At 49.6% G+C, this 18909-nt stretch overlaps 1 protein-coding gene across 1 annotated transcript in view; it reads right to left on the bottom strand.

The window, feature by feature from the left end:
• Ppargc1b (PPARG coactivator 1 beta) overlaps positions 1-18909 on the bottom strand; it is a 109492-nt gene that overhangs the window by 9145 nt on the left and 81438 nt on the right. The window contains exons 3-10 of the mRNA XM_076912578.1: positions 15791-16003; positions 12245-12361; positions 10459-11554; positions 9662-9698; positions 9036-9097; positions 7202-8018; positions 4625-4700; positions 2552-2673 (exon numbers count right to left, since the gene is read on the bottom strand). Coding sequence (XP_076768693.1) covers positions 2552-2673; positions 4625-4700; positions 7202-8018; positions 9036-9097; positions 9662-9698; positions 10459-11554; positions 12245-12361; positions 15791-16003 — 2540 coding nt within the window. The remainder of the gene's footprint in view (positions 1-2551; positions 2674-4624; positions 4701-7201; positions 8019-9035; positions 9098-9661; positions 9699-10458; positions 11555-12244; positions 12362-15790; positions 16004-18909) is intronic.

The raw sequence follows: 18909 nt of genomic DNA, 5'->3' as shown, positions 1-18909 counted from the left end.
GACAGCTTCAGCCTCTACTTCCTTGGCTGCCAACTTGCCCTTCATCTTAACGGAATCCCGCTGATGTTTCAGACCCATCTTAACCTGCACGTATGACACTTGCTAGTCTACCTGCCTGCAGCATCATACACTTCCTACCTCTGCAGAGAGCACCAAGTCACATCACAGTACCTCCCTGGGCATGGTGATATATGTTCAAGGATGAACCTATCGCTCAAAGCTAAACCCCAGAGGTCTGTACCAGATCTCTGCTGGAACAGTGAGCAGAAATTCTGTTCCCCAGGAAACTCTGAGCTGTTAATACACCGGTGAGCTTAGAGCTCCGTGGCAACCAAGAGCCTGTTAGGGAAGGACTCAAGGCAAGGGGGACCTCCAGCCAGCTCTGCTCTGATAGTTCAGCTCCATCGATGAGTAAACAATCCACTGACACAACTTCCTCGAGCTCCTGTGACTCAGGATAGGCCAACCACAGGAGAATCCTAATCATGTACACTGATACTTGTCTCAACTGGGGCCAAGTCTGAGCCCCTCTGCTGCTATGAATATCTGAAAATGATTGTCTGTCTAAGACTCTCCTTTTAAGGAGGTTGTACACTTTTACAATCTTAGCAAACTAAGCCTTTTCTTTGGAGTCTTCTTTCTTTTTCTATGTTTGGATGAAATCCTGAAGACTGCATAAAACTTTGCAAACTTCTCTTTGTGTAGTGAGTCAAAAATTATAGTAAAAATATATAACACCACAGTTACCATGTTTAACTGTATAGTTGAGTAGTGTTAAGTAGACATTGTTGTATAATGAGTCTCTAGAAAAATGTTTAGTTTGTTTTGTATTTCAGAGATAGATGTTACTATGTAGCTTAGGCTAGACTTGAGCTTGCTGTGTAACCCACATTGTCTTCAAATTCTCAGTTCTCAGGCTTCCAGCTTCCAAGTGCTGTGGTTGCAGGTGTCTACTGCCATTCCTTGGGTGATCAACAGAAAATAGTTTATTGTCTAAAAAGCACTCCTATAGCCTTTAGACAGTATCTCCATTTTATCCCTGGGCCTCCAGTAACAATCATTTCACCTTCTGTTTCTAGGTACATGGTATAAGTGTGAGCATACATTGGCCTTCGTGTGACTAACCCATTCCCTTAGCACACTGTCTTTAACGGATATTCATCCATGTGAAGCATGTATTGCCACTTTCTTAAGACTGCATAATACCCCACTATACGTATACACTGCATTTGGATTATTCTCCTGTCTCTGCTGTTGTGAGCTATGAACATGGGTGGCCGGCCCCTCTTTGCAAACCTGCTTGTCATCCTTTTGAATATATTACTGTATACCCATAAATAGAGTTGATAGATCACACAATAGCTCTACGCTTGTTTTAAGAAACTGCTCTAATGTTTTCCGTACCAGTGATGTCATTTTATATTCCACTTCACTCTAATTGGGTTCCATTTTCCCCACGTCTTTACCAGCACTTCTCTATTTTTATTTTAACAGTAGCTATGCTGGTTAGTTTTGGTCAACTTGACACAAGTTAGAGCCATGTGGGAAGAGGGATCGTCTATTGAGGAACTGCTCCCATCGAAGTGGCCTATAGGTAAGCCTGTGGGTCAGTTTTTTTGATCAGTGATTTGATCAGTATGGGTGGACCCAGGCCATTGTGAGTGATGCCATCCCTGGGATGGCTGTTCCAGATTAAGAAAGCGGGCTGAACAAGCCATGGGGAACAAGGTCATGAGAGGTGTTCTTCCATGGCCTCTGCTTCAGTTTCCGCCTTGAGTTCCTGTCCTGCCTTCCCTTCATGAATGACTAAGCTATAAACCGACATAAACTCTTTCCTGCCAAGGTTGCTTTTGGTCATGGTGCTTAGCAATGGAAAGCAAACTAGAGCAATCATCTAAATGGATATGAGGTGCAGAATGACAGACAAAGGGCTATTTTCTGGCTAAAGATTTTTATTATGATTATAACTTACTTTGCAGGTATGATAGCAGATAATTTGGAACTCCTTTTAAATTAGCAAAGCTATCTGTGGAGTCTATACTAAATGTTCATGGGCAACTCGATTTTTTTTTCTTTAGATTTTCTTACTGATTAAAAACCAGCTCCCCTAGGTGAATGAGGACTACTTAGCAGATTGCAGGCCCAGGATGCACTGCACAGGAGGGGAGACCTGTGAGTAACATGGAGACTGTGCCGCAGCAAGGTCTCAAAACAAGTACATCTTCCAGTCGTCAAAGGACACTTCCTGGCCTGCACGGTTGTTTGAACAAAGGCTTTGAAGCCAACATGGCCTCCAGCTCTCCCCTGTCAGCTTGTCTGAGATCCCCCAGAACGAGAATGAGAATGAATGGGTTTTTAAAAGTATCAAGTATTTCAATGACAGAAAGCATGGATGCTGTTGGGCGCTGAGTCACATGGCAGCACGGTGTGGAGCTGTCGCCAGTTTTACAATGACCGCGGTTCTTGTCCCACCTGTGTCCCTCCCAGCTCCTGGCTCCTTCCCCTCTCCCCCTCCCCCATTTGTAATGGCTATCCCCCGACCCCCGCTCACCTCTTATTTCTCGTCAGCACCTGGCACTCTACTATCTCACCAAACACCTCAAAGCGCTTCTTTAGTTCCCGAGAGCTCATGTCACTGGAGAGATTACGAATGTATACCACACGGCCTTCACCCTGCTCATGAAGGGGGACAGAGAGGGACCCCGTTATTACCCTCATGCAGTCTCTGTCTAGGCCTGGGTGAGCAGTAGTAACTCTTTACTGCTAGAGTAAGAGAGACGACCATGACAACCTCTATACCAAAAGACCTGAGCTTGTTGGAGCAGGGACCACTGAGTCCAGGAGAAGCAGCCCCGAGGGGAAGCTCCCACATGGAGGGACAGAGCAGAGACTGGGCAGAGAAGAGCTATATCATCAGACAGCCGCATGTTCTGCTCATTGCTGTTTTGAGCCTACAAGCTTCTGAGGATACACTGGGGACCTGGTGGTTTGTGGGGGTCAGAGTACATGAGGAGGAAACGTAATGAAACGGGTCACAGGAGCCATCATTTTATCTGAGTTTACCAAAGAAAGCGGGATGAGGCCGTGACATAGACACCATGCCCCACAGGTCACCCTCAGGAGAGTTTGGCTCTTTGTGAGATGCTAGTGGGTACGCAGATCAGACAGGGAGAGAAGACAGTCAGGGAGGCCAGGCTGCGACCTCCTGCCTCTCCTGAGATTCGTGATTTGATGGGGCCGTTGACTGAATACCTGTGCTCTAGTGGGTTGAGAGTGTGTGGCCCAGACAGACTGTCTCTAGGCATAGCCAGCAACTCTCCAAACAGCCAATCCACCAACCACAGATGTCAGAAAAGAAAGCCTAGAGCCAGCATCCAGAACAGGACCTCATATGCAGTCATAGAGTCTGCTTTGGCATGCTGGGGTCCTTCCAGGTCCATAGAGAAAGCCCTTCCTCCCAGTCTGCTGGTCATTCCCTGAATTTCTGACCCCCCCCCCCCACCTGAGCTCTTGGACCCTGCATACTTTTGGTTGCTCCTTTATCCCTAAGTTCCTTATGGTATCTCTTGCAAGTCACCAATGTAAATGGTCCAAGTCAGGACTCTGTCAATCTCAAGGACTTTATATCAACGCTTAATCCTATCAGTTTCCCTTTATGAGTCTGCTGTTTTTCTCTCCTTTCTGCCTCAACCACAGGAATAAGGACTTAATTTGTCTTCATACTGCTGTCACCTGAAGCCTGGGAGTATGCCAGCTTTGTCAAACCACCTAATCCAAGAAGACTATGTTCACCTATAATTTGGTTTTGTTTGAGATAGGGTCTCACTATGTAGCCTCAGCTAACCTGGAATCCACTATGTAGACCAGGCTGGCTTTGAACTGACAGAAATGCACTTGCCTCCTAAGTCCTAGGATTAAAGGTATGTGTCACCATGCCTGGCTTTACCTGCAGTTTTAAGTTGTACATGGCTGTGCACCTCTGGGTTTGTGTGCCCCGCCCACACACCCACCTCCCAAAGCATGGCAAGCAGTGAGGCTGTTTGTCCTTTTTTGTGTCTACTATACCTTCCCTCCCTTCTTTCTAGGGCTATGACATAATGTCTGGCCCACGAACACTGAAGGCTCACAGGGACACCTTTGTGGACAACCTCAGTTTCTAAGGACAGGCTCTGGGAAGATCCTTGAGGTGGGTGGGGAGGACAGAATGGGTTTGTTAAGGGATCCCTTATGAAACACAAGGCCCAAATCTCCTGTGTACAGACAAATAAACTGAGGCTCAGGGAAGATAGGCTCTTGTCCAGGATCAGACAGAAGGCATGTGAACTGACCAGCCAAGCTTGTCTCTGCTTAAGTCCCATCGTCTTCTGTCTTGATTCTTTCAGAGTCCCTGAAGCTACCTACTGCAGACGATGGCCAGTCAAATGCTGGGCTTCCCATGGTGCTACCTTTAATGGCTTTTGGTTACTTATGTTACTGTGAAATAAGATATACTTGTGTCCTTTCATGCAGTCTATGGCTCACTAGTCCCCAGGCAGGTGGGGAGTGAAGGCTGGTGGCTTAGCATTTCTCGATGCTCCTGGGTTGCCCCCACTTTTTCTAGGTCCAGGGACCCCATATCACTTACGATGGCCTTTTCCCGCCGCTTCCTGGCATGCCGGGCGCTTGGGGTTCCATCTGAACAGGGCCCTCTGCTCTCACGTCTGTCAGTGAACAAGCAAGGCACAGTGCTCAATCTCACTCTTGCAGAAACCCAGCCCTGACTGTGTGGGACCAAACACTGGCCTGGTGTCCTCTGGGGCTCCCAGGCTGAGATCCCTGCGAAGCACCCCGTATAAACTCTTGTCCTGACCTTCTAGGCCTTGCCCTTCTCCACTGTCAGGGATAGAAAGCCCCTTTGCTTCCTTGCATTATTAATTAGAGGAAAAAATATCCAGGATGTTTTATATACGTCCATTTTCCAAAAGAAAGTCTGAAGCTCAGGTGCCAGTTAAGATTTGACCAAAACTAGAAATGGTAGAAGCTAGAACTGGAATCAGGTCTACTCTGAAACCATGCTTGTTCTTACCCCAGTTTGGAAGGACCAGGTCCATCACAAAATTCACCATCTACTCTTGCTCTCAAGGGGTTGCAGCCATACCCAGGGCCTGCCCTTCCCCAAATGAGTCTTTAAAATGTAAATACAGCTTAGAAGAGCATGGACTTTTGGGCTACACGGACTGGACTTAAACCCCTACTTCTTTTACTTCTACCTCTGGTCTACAGAGCGAGTTCTAGGACAGTCAGGGCTACACAGAGAAACCCTGTGTTGAAAAAAAATGAAAACACACAGAAAAAGAAACATGTATCTTCCAACGACATCTGTGAAGCCCAAGTGCCACAACAGAAGGCGATGTGACTCGTGACTTGTTAACTTTCATGTGCTATTATTCAGTCAAGAGTTATCATCCACTGAGACCAGAGTTGGCGAGCCTTCCCTTCCAGACTGCTGAGACAGGAATTCTTGGAACTGGGCTGGCATTGTTCAGCTGGACTCAGTGCATTGTCTACTGGTAGCCAGTAAGTAGAAAGTAAGTCTAGAGAAGGCTGAGGGATGGTTTCACAGGTTTGTCAGATACACAGCTCTGTGGGCAGTTGAACAGGGGACTGGCATAACCAAGTCACTCTCCAGTGAACAGAAACAGCCAGGCCTACACTGGGCCTATATCTGAGAAGAGAAAATACAGAATCTATAGTCTCAGGGAAGATTTGGTCTCAACTTTTAGGGTCCTGGAATACAGACCCTGTTCAAATCCATGGACTAGGTGGGAAAGGAAGTGCCCAGGAACTCTAATGCTGGCAGTGGGGGATTGGCTCAACACCGAGGAAATTTTGATGGCATTAAGATGTCTTAGTGGCAAACTCCTGGGAAATTATAAAAGGATCAGCTGGCAAGCCTTGAGAGTTCTGCAAGACAGCTGAGCTGATGGCTTGTCAGTAAAACCTCAGGGAAAGTCATTTGTAGTAACAGATAACTTGCACATTGGTTTGTGGGGCATTCCTGAAATTTCTTTGTGTGTGTTGTTGGATGAGCAGAGGAACCTTTGCTTTCTTGGGGTCCTTGAAGAGGTAAGAACACAGCTGGTAGAAATGTGTACGTATAAAGCTGAATTTGTCTAAGAGAAGGTATCTCTACAAGATTTGAATTCTGATCTCAGAATGCTTCGAGAGCTTGCTCGAAATGCCAATTATCCACACCCACAGGCACAGACGGCTCAGCATATCCCTGACCCCTCCAGCAGCTTCACAAGATTCCCCCATAACTCCATGGCTCTGCTCAAGGCTAAAGAGTTCCATCTAGTGGCCAATTAGGTAACCTCAAGCTCAGGGCTGGGACACCCTCACCTACCCACCCCTTGCAAAATCTTTCTGGAGTCTCTCCAGGACAAAGCTGGTCCCATTACCAGCTGTGATGAGAGAAAGCAGAAGCTGCTGTCCCCCAAATCTGCCTCCAGGTTCTTCCCTTGAATTCCTGCCCTGTCTTTCCTCAGGCATAGAGTGTGACGTGAGAATTGTAAGATGAGATAACTCCTTTCCTCTGCCCGCTGCTTTTTGTCATGGTATCTTAGCACAGTAACAGAAACCCCTTTCCAGGTCTGGTGCTCAAAGAGGGGATGCTCAAACTAGCTCGTGATGCACCATCTACCAACTGGGCTCTCATAGGGTCTGTTCACAGCGACAAACAGTGCAAGGCCAAGCCCAGGAGTAAAGCCCATCACCATTGCTTTTAATCTGGGTGTTTTCCAGAACATAGATCAAAACCACACCATTGATCTTTCCCTTATACATTAACATCATGTTGCTTTTCAACTATGTGGATCTGCTTGTTTGCATAAAAAAATCTATCCATTGACAAACACAGAGTAGAAAACAAGTTCATTAGGCTATATAAAGTCTCAGAGGGCCAGGATATAAAGTCTCAGAGGGCCAGGATATAAAGTCTCAGAGGGCCAGGATGTGGAGTTTCTTTCTTTCCAACAGTCCCTGCCAGGCCTTACTTGCTTCAGATACCCCAACTCTTGGGGAGCCCATCTCATGCCTTCTGACCAAGGCTGGACTGCAAGCAGAGATGCAACCCAAGTCTCAAAGCAAATTCCTAGGCCTACTCCCCTCTGGTACCTAACAGGTGCTCAGATATCCCTCTCCCCAGGGCCACCAAGAATACCTGAAGTTCTTCCGGGTGGCTGGTGACCAGGAGCTGCAGGATGAGGAGCCAGAACTGGAGCGACTGCGAGAACAGAGCTGCCGACTGGCCTTACTGGGTGGGCTCTGGTAGGGGCAGTGGTCAGAGCAGGGAGGGCTGACCCCTGAGTCCTCTCCTTCATCGTCTTCTTCCTCTCCCTCCTCTTCTTCCTCCTCCTCCTCCTCCTCCTCCAGCAGGAAGTTGCTCTCCCCGCTGCTGCTGCTGCTGTCCTCAAACACAGTGTCATACTCTGGGCTTTTACATGAAGCCAGGTCTTCATCCTCCAGAGCGGTCTCCAGCAGCCCAAAGTGCTTTGTGAGGCTGGCACGGATCTCATGGTCTCTTAGCTGCATGCTGTCCTTGGGGGTAGGGTCACAGTTCTGGTCTCCCTCCCTCCTAGGGGCCTTTGTTTCTGTTGGCAGAGTGGCACCCTGCTGGGCCAAGTCTTCAAGGTGGACCCCGATTGGCTCCCAGGACCTCAGCACCTTCCTCTGCAGGGCAGCCTCTGGCCTGAGCACCTGGCAGTAGTCATGGTCTCCAAAGGAGCAGGAGAAGGGGCGCTTTTGGCCAGCCTGGGAGACTGGCTGGGTGGTGGCATGCTGCAGATGGGACAGGAGCTCACTTCGCTCCGGGTGCCTCTTGGGCAGCTTGTGGGAAGCCCCTGGGGTGGCTGTGAGCTGAAGAGCCTCAGGGGAGGGGAGGCTGGGAGCTGTGTCTTGGCCTGGGCTGTGCTTGGTGTCCGGCTTGAAGACGTCCTCCTCCATGGGCTTGTATGGAGGTGTGGTGGGCGGAGTGAGTCCTACCCAGGCAAGAGGTAAAACAGGTGAGGGCAAGGCAGGTCTTCTTGGAGGACATTAAGAGTTCTGTTTGCAAGGACACTGAAGTGGCTGCATGCCACAACATCCCTACAGGTGGATGGCAGGCATCACTAACTGCTCACCACACCACTGCCTAAGCCTGTATGTAGCCCAGGTATCCTCCTGCTCTTAGGAGCTGGCACGAGGTGAGAGCCAATGGGCATCCTTTGGGTCTTGGTAATAGCAGCTAATGTGTCCAGGTCAGAGATATCTGTTCCTGCTCTACTGTCAACCATTTAAAGAGCTCTGCCTCAGAGGTACCCCTGAATGGAGGAGGCAATGCCATTGGGAAAACCAACCATTCGGTGTCTCTGATGCTACTCGATCTGCTTTTGTCTTCCAGTCTTCCCAGCACACCACAGGAACTTGCTAAAAATACCCACTTGTTTCTCTCCATGCCTTCCAAAGCCTACAGGATGGGCACCAGGTACCTTTATGTGTTGGTCCTTTGGGGACCGCTATCCCCTCCCCCATTTTGCTTTTAGCGGGACCAGTGGACCCGTAACTCTGATGTACCCTGTACTTCCATTCTTTGTATCTTTACTCATACCAATTCTTCAACTAAGCACACCTTTTTTTGTTTCCCAATGTCTGTTGGTCCTTCAACCCCTCAGCACCTTCTCTTGTCCTGGGCACTCCACCCTTTGACCAGGCCACTCTGACCTTCTGCTTTAACCAGATCCCACCTCACTCAACATACAAGACTGAGTGCTTGAAATGACTGCATGGCTAACCATTCTCCTGAAGGTTTAGCCCCCCAGAGCTGATTTTCCTTTTCTGATCTCAGTACCCTCTCAGCTGCTGGTACCAGCAGGCAAAGGGCTCGCCCCAGGCCTTGACCCTCCTCCCAGCATGCTCCCTGTGCATCTCAGTGCAAGAGTAGTTCAGGGGGAGATGCACTCCTGCCCAGGCCATGCAAACTCCCCACAGGTACCCCGCCAGCTGAACCCATAGCTCACCTGCTGTGCCGCAAAGCTCCACCGTCAAGGACTCCTCAAAGCTCTTCTTGCCAAGAGGGTCGCTGGTAGAGGCAAGGAGGACAGAAAGGGAAGAGGCTGGTCAGTAGGAGGCTTTCGCAGGCCCATACTTTTGAGGGGAACAAAAGGTACTGGGATAGACCCTGGGACTGCTACTGAAAGGGGCTGAGAAAGAATGTGCTGAGAGGCCCTATCCTGGCTGTTAAAGAAACTCAAGTTGCAGTTTTGGGAAGGTACAGGCAAAGTTTGATGTAGATTCCTTGCTTTATAGGTGGAGTACCTGAAGCCCAGAAAGGGAAGGATCATAGGCTTCCAGTCCTCATCCCAAATAACACTCTTTAGAGCCCTGGAGATACCAGCTTATGAAGTGGCTTGACTCTCCATCTTTCTCCTTAGCTCACAGAGGTTCCCCTTTAAAACTCAAACCCTTTGAAAGGAGTCTGGATCCCAAGGGCTCAAGGTGACAATGAAGGCATGTCCTGAGGGTGAGGCCAGGCTCAGGGGCTGATAACCTCCCACCCGAATGCATACATCTAAGACAAAAGCTTATGGAATAATAGACCAGCAAGTTCTAAAAAAAAAAAAAAAAAAAAAAAAAAAAAAAATACCTTTGTGACAAGGCCAGCATGAGGCACCTGGGGGAGTCTGAAAAGACAAAAAAGAAAATAAGATTTCCCCCACACACCATCATAAACACTCTCCCCTTTGGGGAGACCTCACAGTTCTGGGGGGCCCCAAGGACAGATGCCCTTTAAGGTGACATATGGCCTTGGCCATCTAAGGGAAGGATCGGGTGCAATTCAAATCTACCTTGCACTGCTGGGTCTCAGCCAGCAGATCTCCTCAGTTTGCAGAAATAGCAGATGGGTCAGGCAACCCCTGCTGACCAAACAGTGCTGCACAATAGCCATGCACTGAGGCCAAGCCTCCAAGCCCAGGCTGTGCTTCTAGATAGTTCTGGTGGCAGGTCCTTCACTAAAAAGCTCTGAGCCTTGGGCCTCTGTCTCTGTTAGTTATATGAAACAGGTCTGCGTATGTACCCAGGCTACCTTCAAATTCTATCCTCCTGTCCCAGACTCTTAAGTACTGTTTATCACCATGCCTAGCTTGCTTGCTTGCTTGCTTGCTTGCTTGCTTTATTTATTTATTTATTTAACTGTCCCTTGCCCTTATCTACGCATGGATAAGGCCTCTTGTTCTTTGTTCATTAAGCAGTGCTTTGATACGCACGATGAAAATCTTGAAGATGACCAGGTATTTTCCTGAAGGTCTGCCACAGAAAGGGCAGTGAACAACTAGATCCAACCTCATTCAACACACAAGACTGAGTGCTTGAAGGAAGTGCTCCCAGCTCCCAGTGGGGATGCTCTGCTCACCCCACCCTCTCTGGTGGACCACAGACTACCTCTGGAAGGGGGCTGTGGGCAGCTTGGATCCTCATCTGTGTCTCCACACCCACTCTCACAGGGACTTTCCAGGATGGGGATCTGGGATCCCTGGGGAAGCTGCTGGCCTTGACTACTGTCTGTGAGGCTGCCCAGGTCTTCCTCCAGGTTGTGGGTCTCTGTGGCCAGGCACATCGAGGGCAGAGCACCTAGGGCCTCATCAGTGAATGTCAGCCAAGGGCCCAGCTCTGGATTTAGTCTCCTGGAGCGCCGCACTGGGCACACAGAGCTGTCCATCTTCCTCCCTAGTTTGGTCCATGGCAGGCCACGACCTGGTCTCTTCCTGCCCCACTCCTCTTCCTCCTCCTCTTTTTCTTCTTCCTCTTCTTCTTCCTCCTCCTCCTCCTCATCTTCCTCCCGCTTTTGCCTTGCAGGCTTGTTGACATCCCGTTTCACCTCCAGCCTCAGAGGACGCAGGCTGGGTCTGGGTCCGGTGCTCTTAGGGGAAGCAGTGATTCTCACCTCTTCCACCATGGCAGAGTGGGTAGGGGAGGCCTGACTGTCTTTGGGGGGCCTGGGTCTGGACTGAGGTGTGAGGGAAGCATACACAGGTATGGCCAGGCGGTAGGGCTTGCTAACATCACAGAGGATATCTTGGGCCAGAAGTTCCCTTAGGATGGAGAACTCAGTCCAGAAGGCTTTGGGGGGATGCCGGGATCGGGGTGAGGCCTGCCTGGAGGGGCTGCTGCAGGGCTGGGGGATTGGCTCTGGGGCCCTTTGGGGCAGCTTCCTCTGGGGTAGGCAGTAGGTATGCATGTAACGAATAAGCTGTACCATGGCCCTCACATCCTCCCCGGGAGCCTGGGCACTGTCGGGGCTGGCTGTGTCCTGTGCTAAGGAGTCTTGGGGAGAGGCTGGAGTTGGCCAGGGGCTTGGGCAATCCTCCCCCACCTCCTCATCCTCCTTGGAAAGGAGCTGAGGACTTGGGTGGGGAGTTGGGGAGCAGGCTTTCACTCTGGGGCAGGGCAGCACTGAAGTGAGGTGCTTATGCAGTTCTGTACAAGGCCGGCTCTGAGACCGCAGCGTGGGGGTCTTCTTGTCCTGGGTGCCATCCACCTGGAAAAGGAAATAAGCCAGAGTGAGCAGGGAGGGGCACAATGCTTCTCCCTCGGCCTGCTCTAGTAGCCAGAAGTTCCAGGATCTCTCTCAGGATTGTGGGACTGGCCTGTTCCTTCATTTCATCCCTAGACCCCAGCAGGGCTGGTACCTGGCAAACTGAGTTGGTGAGGAAGGAAGAGATAGCCAGACTTCTACAGGGCTCCCAGCCTTAAAGCCACTGTACATCCTTCTAGATACCCACCAAAGCTTTCTCTGACCCACCAAAAATAAGGCCAGGGCAGGTATGGGTGTCACCTTTTGTGTGCAAGGTTCTAAAGTAGCCAGAGGCTCCTCAGAAATCCTGAAACCCAAGTATGATCTGGACTGTGGCCTCCACAGCGAAGTTCACATCTGTTCCCCATTAGCTCATGGGCCCCAAAGGAGGCCACGCCTTCCCGTCTCTGCTCTAATACATGTCAAGATCTGTGTCAATATCTCACAGCTCAAAACACTCAAGTGTGGGAAAGTCCAGAGCTCTTTTTAGAGTCTTAAACTATGCTGGTTTCAGGGAGCATTGCCTGGGATTCTGGCTCAGCTAGCACTGTGAGGAAGAGAGAGAAAGAGTGATGTAGACTGAACCTGCCACTCTTAGCCACAGTTGAGAGCCACCTGGGGGCTCAGGTCACTTCTGGGCATATGCAGAAATACCTTGACACAAGGCCGCTGACTTCTGGAACTGAGGCTGGTCTGGGACCAGGTGGCTCCATCCTTCAGAGCGTCAGAGCTTGCTGTTGGGGAGGATGTGGCCAGGAGGAGCTTCTGTAGCTGGGAAGAGGCAGAGGGGAAAAGACTAGGGCCAGGGCATACAGAGACACAGGGCACCACGTGCCAACTGACCATGCCCTGGCCAGAAAACAGATTGCTGTCTACCAGACTCCCAAATGCTATTCGCTCATCGTTAGTACAGTCAGTGACCCAGGTCTGGGTGATGCCTGCTCAGTGGACTGTTAGAGTCAGTTAACTCCACATGCCTGTAATAGACACATGTGTATACATACACAGATGTCCCGATGGAGAGGATATAAACCAAAATGATGCTCAATATGGGACCCAGCTGACTCCCCCTTTGTCCATGACATTTAAGAATGTATTTCTTTAATTAAGTACATATTACTCACAAATGTTAACACGCGCATGGGTGTGTGTGTGTGTGAGCATGTGCGTGAAATTCTAAAAGGTAGACAATTAAAAGCAAGTCTCCTGGCCAGACGGTGGTGGTACATGCCTTTAATCCCAGCACTCAAGAGGCAAAGGCAGGTGGATCTCTGTGAGTTCAAGGCCAGCCTGGTTAGCAGAGCAGGACACAGAGTATGTGTCCTGGGTATGACACAGAGAAACCCTGACTAGAAAAAAAAACCAAACCAAAACCAAAACCGAAGAAGAAGAAGAAGAAGAAGAAGAAGAAGAAGAAGAAGAAGAAGAAGAAGAAGAAGTCTCCTTCCTTCTCAAGGTCCTTTCTCCTTTCCAGATGCAACTGCCACTATTTTCCTGCAAGCCTTCATGATGTGGGCTTTAATCATAAGAATATATAATCATGCAAGAATATATCCAAGGTACATGCTACCTCCAACCCACTCAGCTGTTTGCATACAAGTAAGAGAATGCTAACCTTTAGTTTGTCTTTTCTTCAACTATTTTTGTGGGGGGAGGTTAGAGGGGGTCAGGTCACATGTAGCCCAGGCTATCCTCAAACTATGTAGTCAGGGATGATTTGAATGCCTGACCTTCCTGTCTCTCCTTCTCAAGTGCTGAGAGTTCAGGCATGCACATCCACACCCAGTTTTATGGGCTTCATAATGTGCCAGACAAGCAAGTAGTTTACCTATCGAGCTGCCCCCTTAGCCCTCAGATAGCGTTACAGATAATAAAGATCGTCGAGGCTCTCCAGCTTCAGGTCCCTGCTGGCAGGTGCACAGTTCATCTACCCAAAGAGCAAAGAGACTGAAGAAAAAAATATCTTCAGGCTCCACTGCAGCCAAGGTGAGAACAAGGTGAGAGGTACCCTGGGATTGTTCTATGGCACCACGCCTTCCCAGAACCCCAGCAGAAAGCACCAAAGGCCCAGCTAGAGAAAGGCCACACCCTACACTCTAAGTGACTGAGGATTCCTGACACCTTATGTAGACTACACACACACACACACACACACACACACACACACACACACACACACCACTTTTTTGGATCCTGGGCTAGAGGGAAGAGATCTGGTTCTAGTCTACCTCAGCCCCAGTCCAGGTCACACTCTGAACAATCTATTTCCTTCTCTGCACTGACACAGGATGGGGGGCAGGAGGGAGACACCAAACAAAACAACCCCCCCCCAAAAAAAAACCCCACTGGATCTGAGACTTTAAAAAAATCGAAACAAAACAAAAACCACCTCTGAGAGTTTAACAGACACTACTGACCTCAGAATTTGTACAGACCTGTAGAAGTTCACAGGTCTTCCAAAACCTCAGGCCAGCCCTCTGAAATCTAAGGCAAGGCCTACCGTCTGCATGGTTTCTCTGGGCTCCTCTAGAACTATCAATGTCCCGGGGGATTTGACATTGAGACTTACTGCTCCTAAGTTAACACAGTGTGGGAAAATAGAATGGAAGGCTCAGGACTAAGACAGCCTTTGACCACCAGGGGCTGCTCTTTCCCTTGCTAAGGTCTCCTGCTGCAGCCTGGTGCAGAAAACACTGAGAATTCTTAGTACTGACGGCCCTGTCAGGGCTCTGAGTCACCAAGCGTGTCCTAGGTGGGCCTGTATGCTAGGCAATGTTCTAAACGCTCCCTGGATAGTACCCACAGTAATCCTCTCAACAGCCTTTGACCCAGGCCCTGTTATCCACTCCCATGGACGAGAAAGCTGAGTCACAGAGAGGCTAAGAGAAGATCTGTGCCCAAGGACCCACAAGCTCTCACTAGTAGAGCTGGGGTCCAAATCTAAGAGACCTCTTCCAGTCTGGAAGGACTCAGGACCCCACAGGAGGGAGTCGCATTATGACACTGAACACGATCTGGGCAGGGACACAGTAAACACTTGGTAAAAGTCCCCTCAATGTTCTGGGACCTCAAAGGCGGCAGAAGACAAGCCACAGAGCCCTAGAACACAAGTCAGTACACATCCAGTCCAGTCTAACTTGGTTACCATACCAACTTATGAGACTTATGCCCTAGGCCTTCGCTACCCCAGAGCAGAACACGGTGCTCACCGAGGGCCTTTCCAGGATCTAAGAGCCCAGCTCTGACCAGCTCTAAACCCCAAGGAGCTCCAAAGCTCCAAAGAAAGGAAGGAACCCTTGGCATCAGCACAAAGTTGACCCCTCGTGCCTGGGCTTGGGTATCCTCAGCTAGAGCCCAGGGCAAATGTCTTCAGGAACTTGGGCGGTCCAGACTCTTGTAAGGGCAGTCAGAGCTTGTATCATCTCATTTCTTCGAAGACTCTACACACATACATTTAACTTGTACATGTTAGTGTGAATATTGATCCAATGTCTTTGAAGCATAACCTAGAAGGACCTATTTGAAATGAAAGTCATGTATCCGTAGACCCAGACATTCTATTTCTAGGATTTGGACCTATTTACATGGGTTCAACTGATGACTATAATGTTGTGTGTGACAATGGGGCAGGTGACAATGGATGTCCATCAGGAGGGGAATGGTTAAATGATGGGACATCCTTACCTGGAAATCCTACACAGCCAACAAGGAGACAGAGCTCCACACACTCATCTGAAGAGTTTCCAGGACACACACACAGCTCAGTGAGGAAGCAAGGTGCTGAGCAGGCTATAATGCAGGCTCTGTTGTTTTTGTAGTTAAAAAAAAAAAAAAAAAGGTGAAGAGGAAAGTCATGTAACAGATCAGTAACCATGGTTACCTCTGGGGAAGAAGAAGGCAATTGTGAGAGGGCTTGGAAGGTTTTGCTTTTAACTGTCCATGTTTCCATTTCCTTGTTTTTGTTTTTGTTTTTTATCCCACATGTGTTATCTTTGTGTGTGATTTTAAGGTTTAAAAGAGAAATAGAACAAAGTCAAACACCACTGTCCAGGCAGGAAGGATAAGGTTGAGGGAGGCCTTGAACCTCAGGCTCTCTGCAGAAACCATGTCCTGATGCTCAGGGCCCTGACTGAGCTAGATCTGACAGCTCAGCCTTCACTGGTCTACAATCTGACATCAGCCCCAGGCCACAGTCCTCACCAGTGAAAGTTCATCCACTTCAGACACTGGGGACAGAAGCCTCTCCAGAGGGGGGCTGGGGGGCGCAGACAAGGGAGCAGGTGAAGTTGGGGTGCAGGATGATGTGTCGCCTTCATCCAGTCCTGGGAAGGCAGCCAGCCCCACATCGTCTTCGGGGATGTCATCCAGGGTCTTGGTAAGTGCAGCCAAGAGAGCTTCATTCTCACTGTCAATCTGGATGGAAGAAACAAAGGGGGGGGGAGGGAGAGGGTTAGTCACTGTGGGGGACCCAGCTGCCTGTCCCAATGAACCAAAGCTACCAGCCCCTTAGCCCAAGAAATCTGTTCCATATTTCTGGAAAATTCAGTAAACAGGTTGTCAACTCCAAGAGCCACAAGAATTTGATAAGCAGGCCACGAGAAGGAGCCTTGCCTGAAGACCCAATCCCGGCTCTGCTGCTCACTGAGCTGTGACCTGCACAGAAGACAGCCTATTTAAAGATACCTGCCTCGTCAATCAAAGACTCAAGCAAAGACTTCTCTTCATCATTGGTACCTTGAGGCCCACACAGGCTAGAGACTGGATATCCCAGGGCTCAATGGGGTCATAAGTAGAGCAATGAAAACCAGCTTGGACTTCCCGTGGGATCCTAGAGTTTGTTCTCTTTGCTCCCTCGGGGAGAGGTAGTGGGTGCTGTAGTTAAGAGCTTGGGCTTTGGAGCTGTTGACTCACAAAGACCACACTTACCAACTGCGGGTTCTTAAGGGCAAATTAAACCTTCTCTGCCAGGTGAGATAACAGACAGGACCCACACCAAGGAGTTCTTGTTGAGTGTGAGTGGGTGACTGCAGGCAAGGCGCTTAGAAAACAGGGCCTGGCACCAAGCAAGCGCTTACTACTTGTTATGCTATACTTACCATGCTACCACCATTTTAGAGACAATGATGAGGGCCAGTGCCCACCCTACTTCCTTTCTTCCTTTCCCATTGCAGGCTGTATTGCATCTGGCTTTGTATTGGATGCTGGCCATTCAGCATACCAAGGCCACCATATTCCCTGCCCTCCTAGAGTTTGACCCTTTGTAAGAGTTGAGCCAGACAAGAGAAGAAGACAAGAGTGCATCTTTGAGCTTGAGAGAGACTTGGGGAAGACAGAGGAGCCTGGGATAGGAAAAAAAAAAAACAAGATTGCAGGCTGCCTAGAGTGGTCAGCTGCCGATCCTTAAACTTCAGTAGCCAAGCAAAGGGCTAAGAAAACAAAGCTCAGGGTAAGGGGGCACCCACCATGAAAGCCTTGGGCTTGACAGGGACTGGAAAGCTGTCAGTAGCACCTAGGAGCTCACACACCACCACTGTGAGGGGAGCATGGTTTTAATCTCCATTTTTAAATCAGAGAAACTGATCACCCAGAAAGTATCAGACAAAGTCAGGGCTTGGACCATGTGCCTGTGCAGAAATAAACCAGGGCCCTGCTTCTCCGCTGTCTGCAACCCAAGGTACTTAGCCCCTCAGGCCCCCGAGATCTAGATTGGGAGCAATGAGCAAACCGCTTCCAGATTAGGCCACCCCAGTCAGTAACCCTGAGTCCCTGCTCCGTGCTGGCAGAAGCTCAAGCTATCACATGGTCCCTTCTGAGGCACGCTTTCCCATCCCAGGTCCAGCTGTTCATCTTTTCCTCAGGAAGTTCATCTGAAACACACATCTCGTGATGGCCTTTTGGCTGCACTAAATCTGTTCCAGGCTGCAACCTTACAGTCAGAACGGCAGCTGAGTAACTCAATCGGGGACTTGGGGAGAGGAGAATAAACGCGTTTGTAATTTTAGAACAGAGCTAAGAATAAAAAAAAAAAGTCAGAAGTTGTTAGTGGGTCTGAGCCAGGGCTTTGTGGACTGTGGATCTAGAAAGCGATGAGGACTCACGTGGCTGCCCCCACCTGCAAGACTCTCCCAATCCCCAGGCAAGACTTGCTAGGCTCCATTTCTGTAACAGCTTCCTAGCACTGGTGGAGAATTAAGAACCTGGGGACCCACTGATATTGTGTGGGGATGGCCACACAAAGCTCTACCACTACCAGGCTGGCCTTGGACAAGGTGGCTCCTTCCACTGAACTTACTACCCAAGGTGAGGGCATAACCACAGGATCATTCTTCCTTCCAAGCTTGGGTATAGGAAGCAGGGAAATTGCTGAACAAAGATGAGGGGCAAGAGGGAGAATGGCCGACTTCAGTTTCTCAGGTTCTAGCGAAGTCACTCAGAATGATGTCATTACTGCTGAGTGGAGAGAGAATTCCCAGGGTGCCATAGATTATCGCATAGAGCAAAACTGTAAGGGCTTTCAGGGTCATCCAGTGGTCAGAGGTGTCAAAGGAGCCACGTGTGTGTTCCAGCTCACCTGCGGCATGGATGACTTCATGCCAGAGTCCTGGTGACACATGGCTCTAGGCAACAGCCTCCAACAGTCACAGCTGGTGTTTCCTGGGAAGCCTACCTGCCATTCTTTCCACAGGCGTTCTGAGGAACAAAGACCTATCAAAGCCACATAGCAAGCCAGGGCAGGGCCAAGGATGAGAGAATCCTAACTTACAGAGCACAGGCCTGGGTGGGGATGAGCACCAAATGACAGAGACCACGATGAGACTGGATGTAACCTACACTGACTAACAAAAGGCCTGCTTCTCACCCCTCTCCCCGGGTCAGCCTCACTCTGGGATGGCTGAGTGGGGCTGGGACAACAGCCACCTTACCCACACATTGCTGTGGCTCTTTCTGGGCCTCCTGGCTGCCCTGTAGGCGCCTTTGGATATCACTGGAGCTAGCCACTTCATCCTGCCTGGGCCCATTAGCTTGTTCCCCGCTCAGCTTAGAAATGGAGTGAAAATTAATGGCGAGTTAATCAGCTGAGAAAGGGATATTAATAGACTTTCCCCACCCCCAGCCTTCCCAGGCTCATCTCAAGCTGAAGGAAAAGGAGCCTTGGAGGAACCTTAATGAAATACTGCATTTGGGGACTGGAGTGGCATGAAGGAGGGCCAGAAGAATACACAGACAGAGATCCTTGCCTGTCCAAGAGGCCCTCATGAGTCTGTAGACACTCAGGAAGTCACCATGGCCTATCATGCCCTTCTTCTGAGAGAATCAGT

This window comes from Arvicanthis niloticus, chromosome 14 (genome assembly GCF_011762505.2).
Source record: "Arvicanthis niloticus isolate mArvNil1 chromosome 14, mArvNil1.pat.X, whole genome shotgun sequence".
Taxonomy (NCBI): Eukaryota; Metazoa; Chordata; class Mammalia; order Rodentia; family Muridae; genus Arvicanthis; species Arvicanthis niloticus.
Note: the sequence above shows the minus strand (reverse complement) of the source record. Positions and strands in the feature narration are given on the sequence as shown.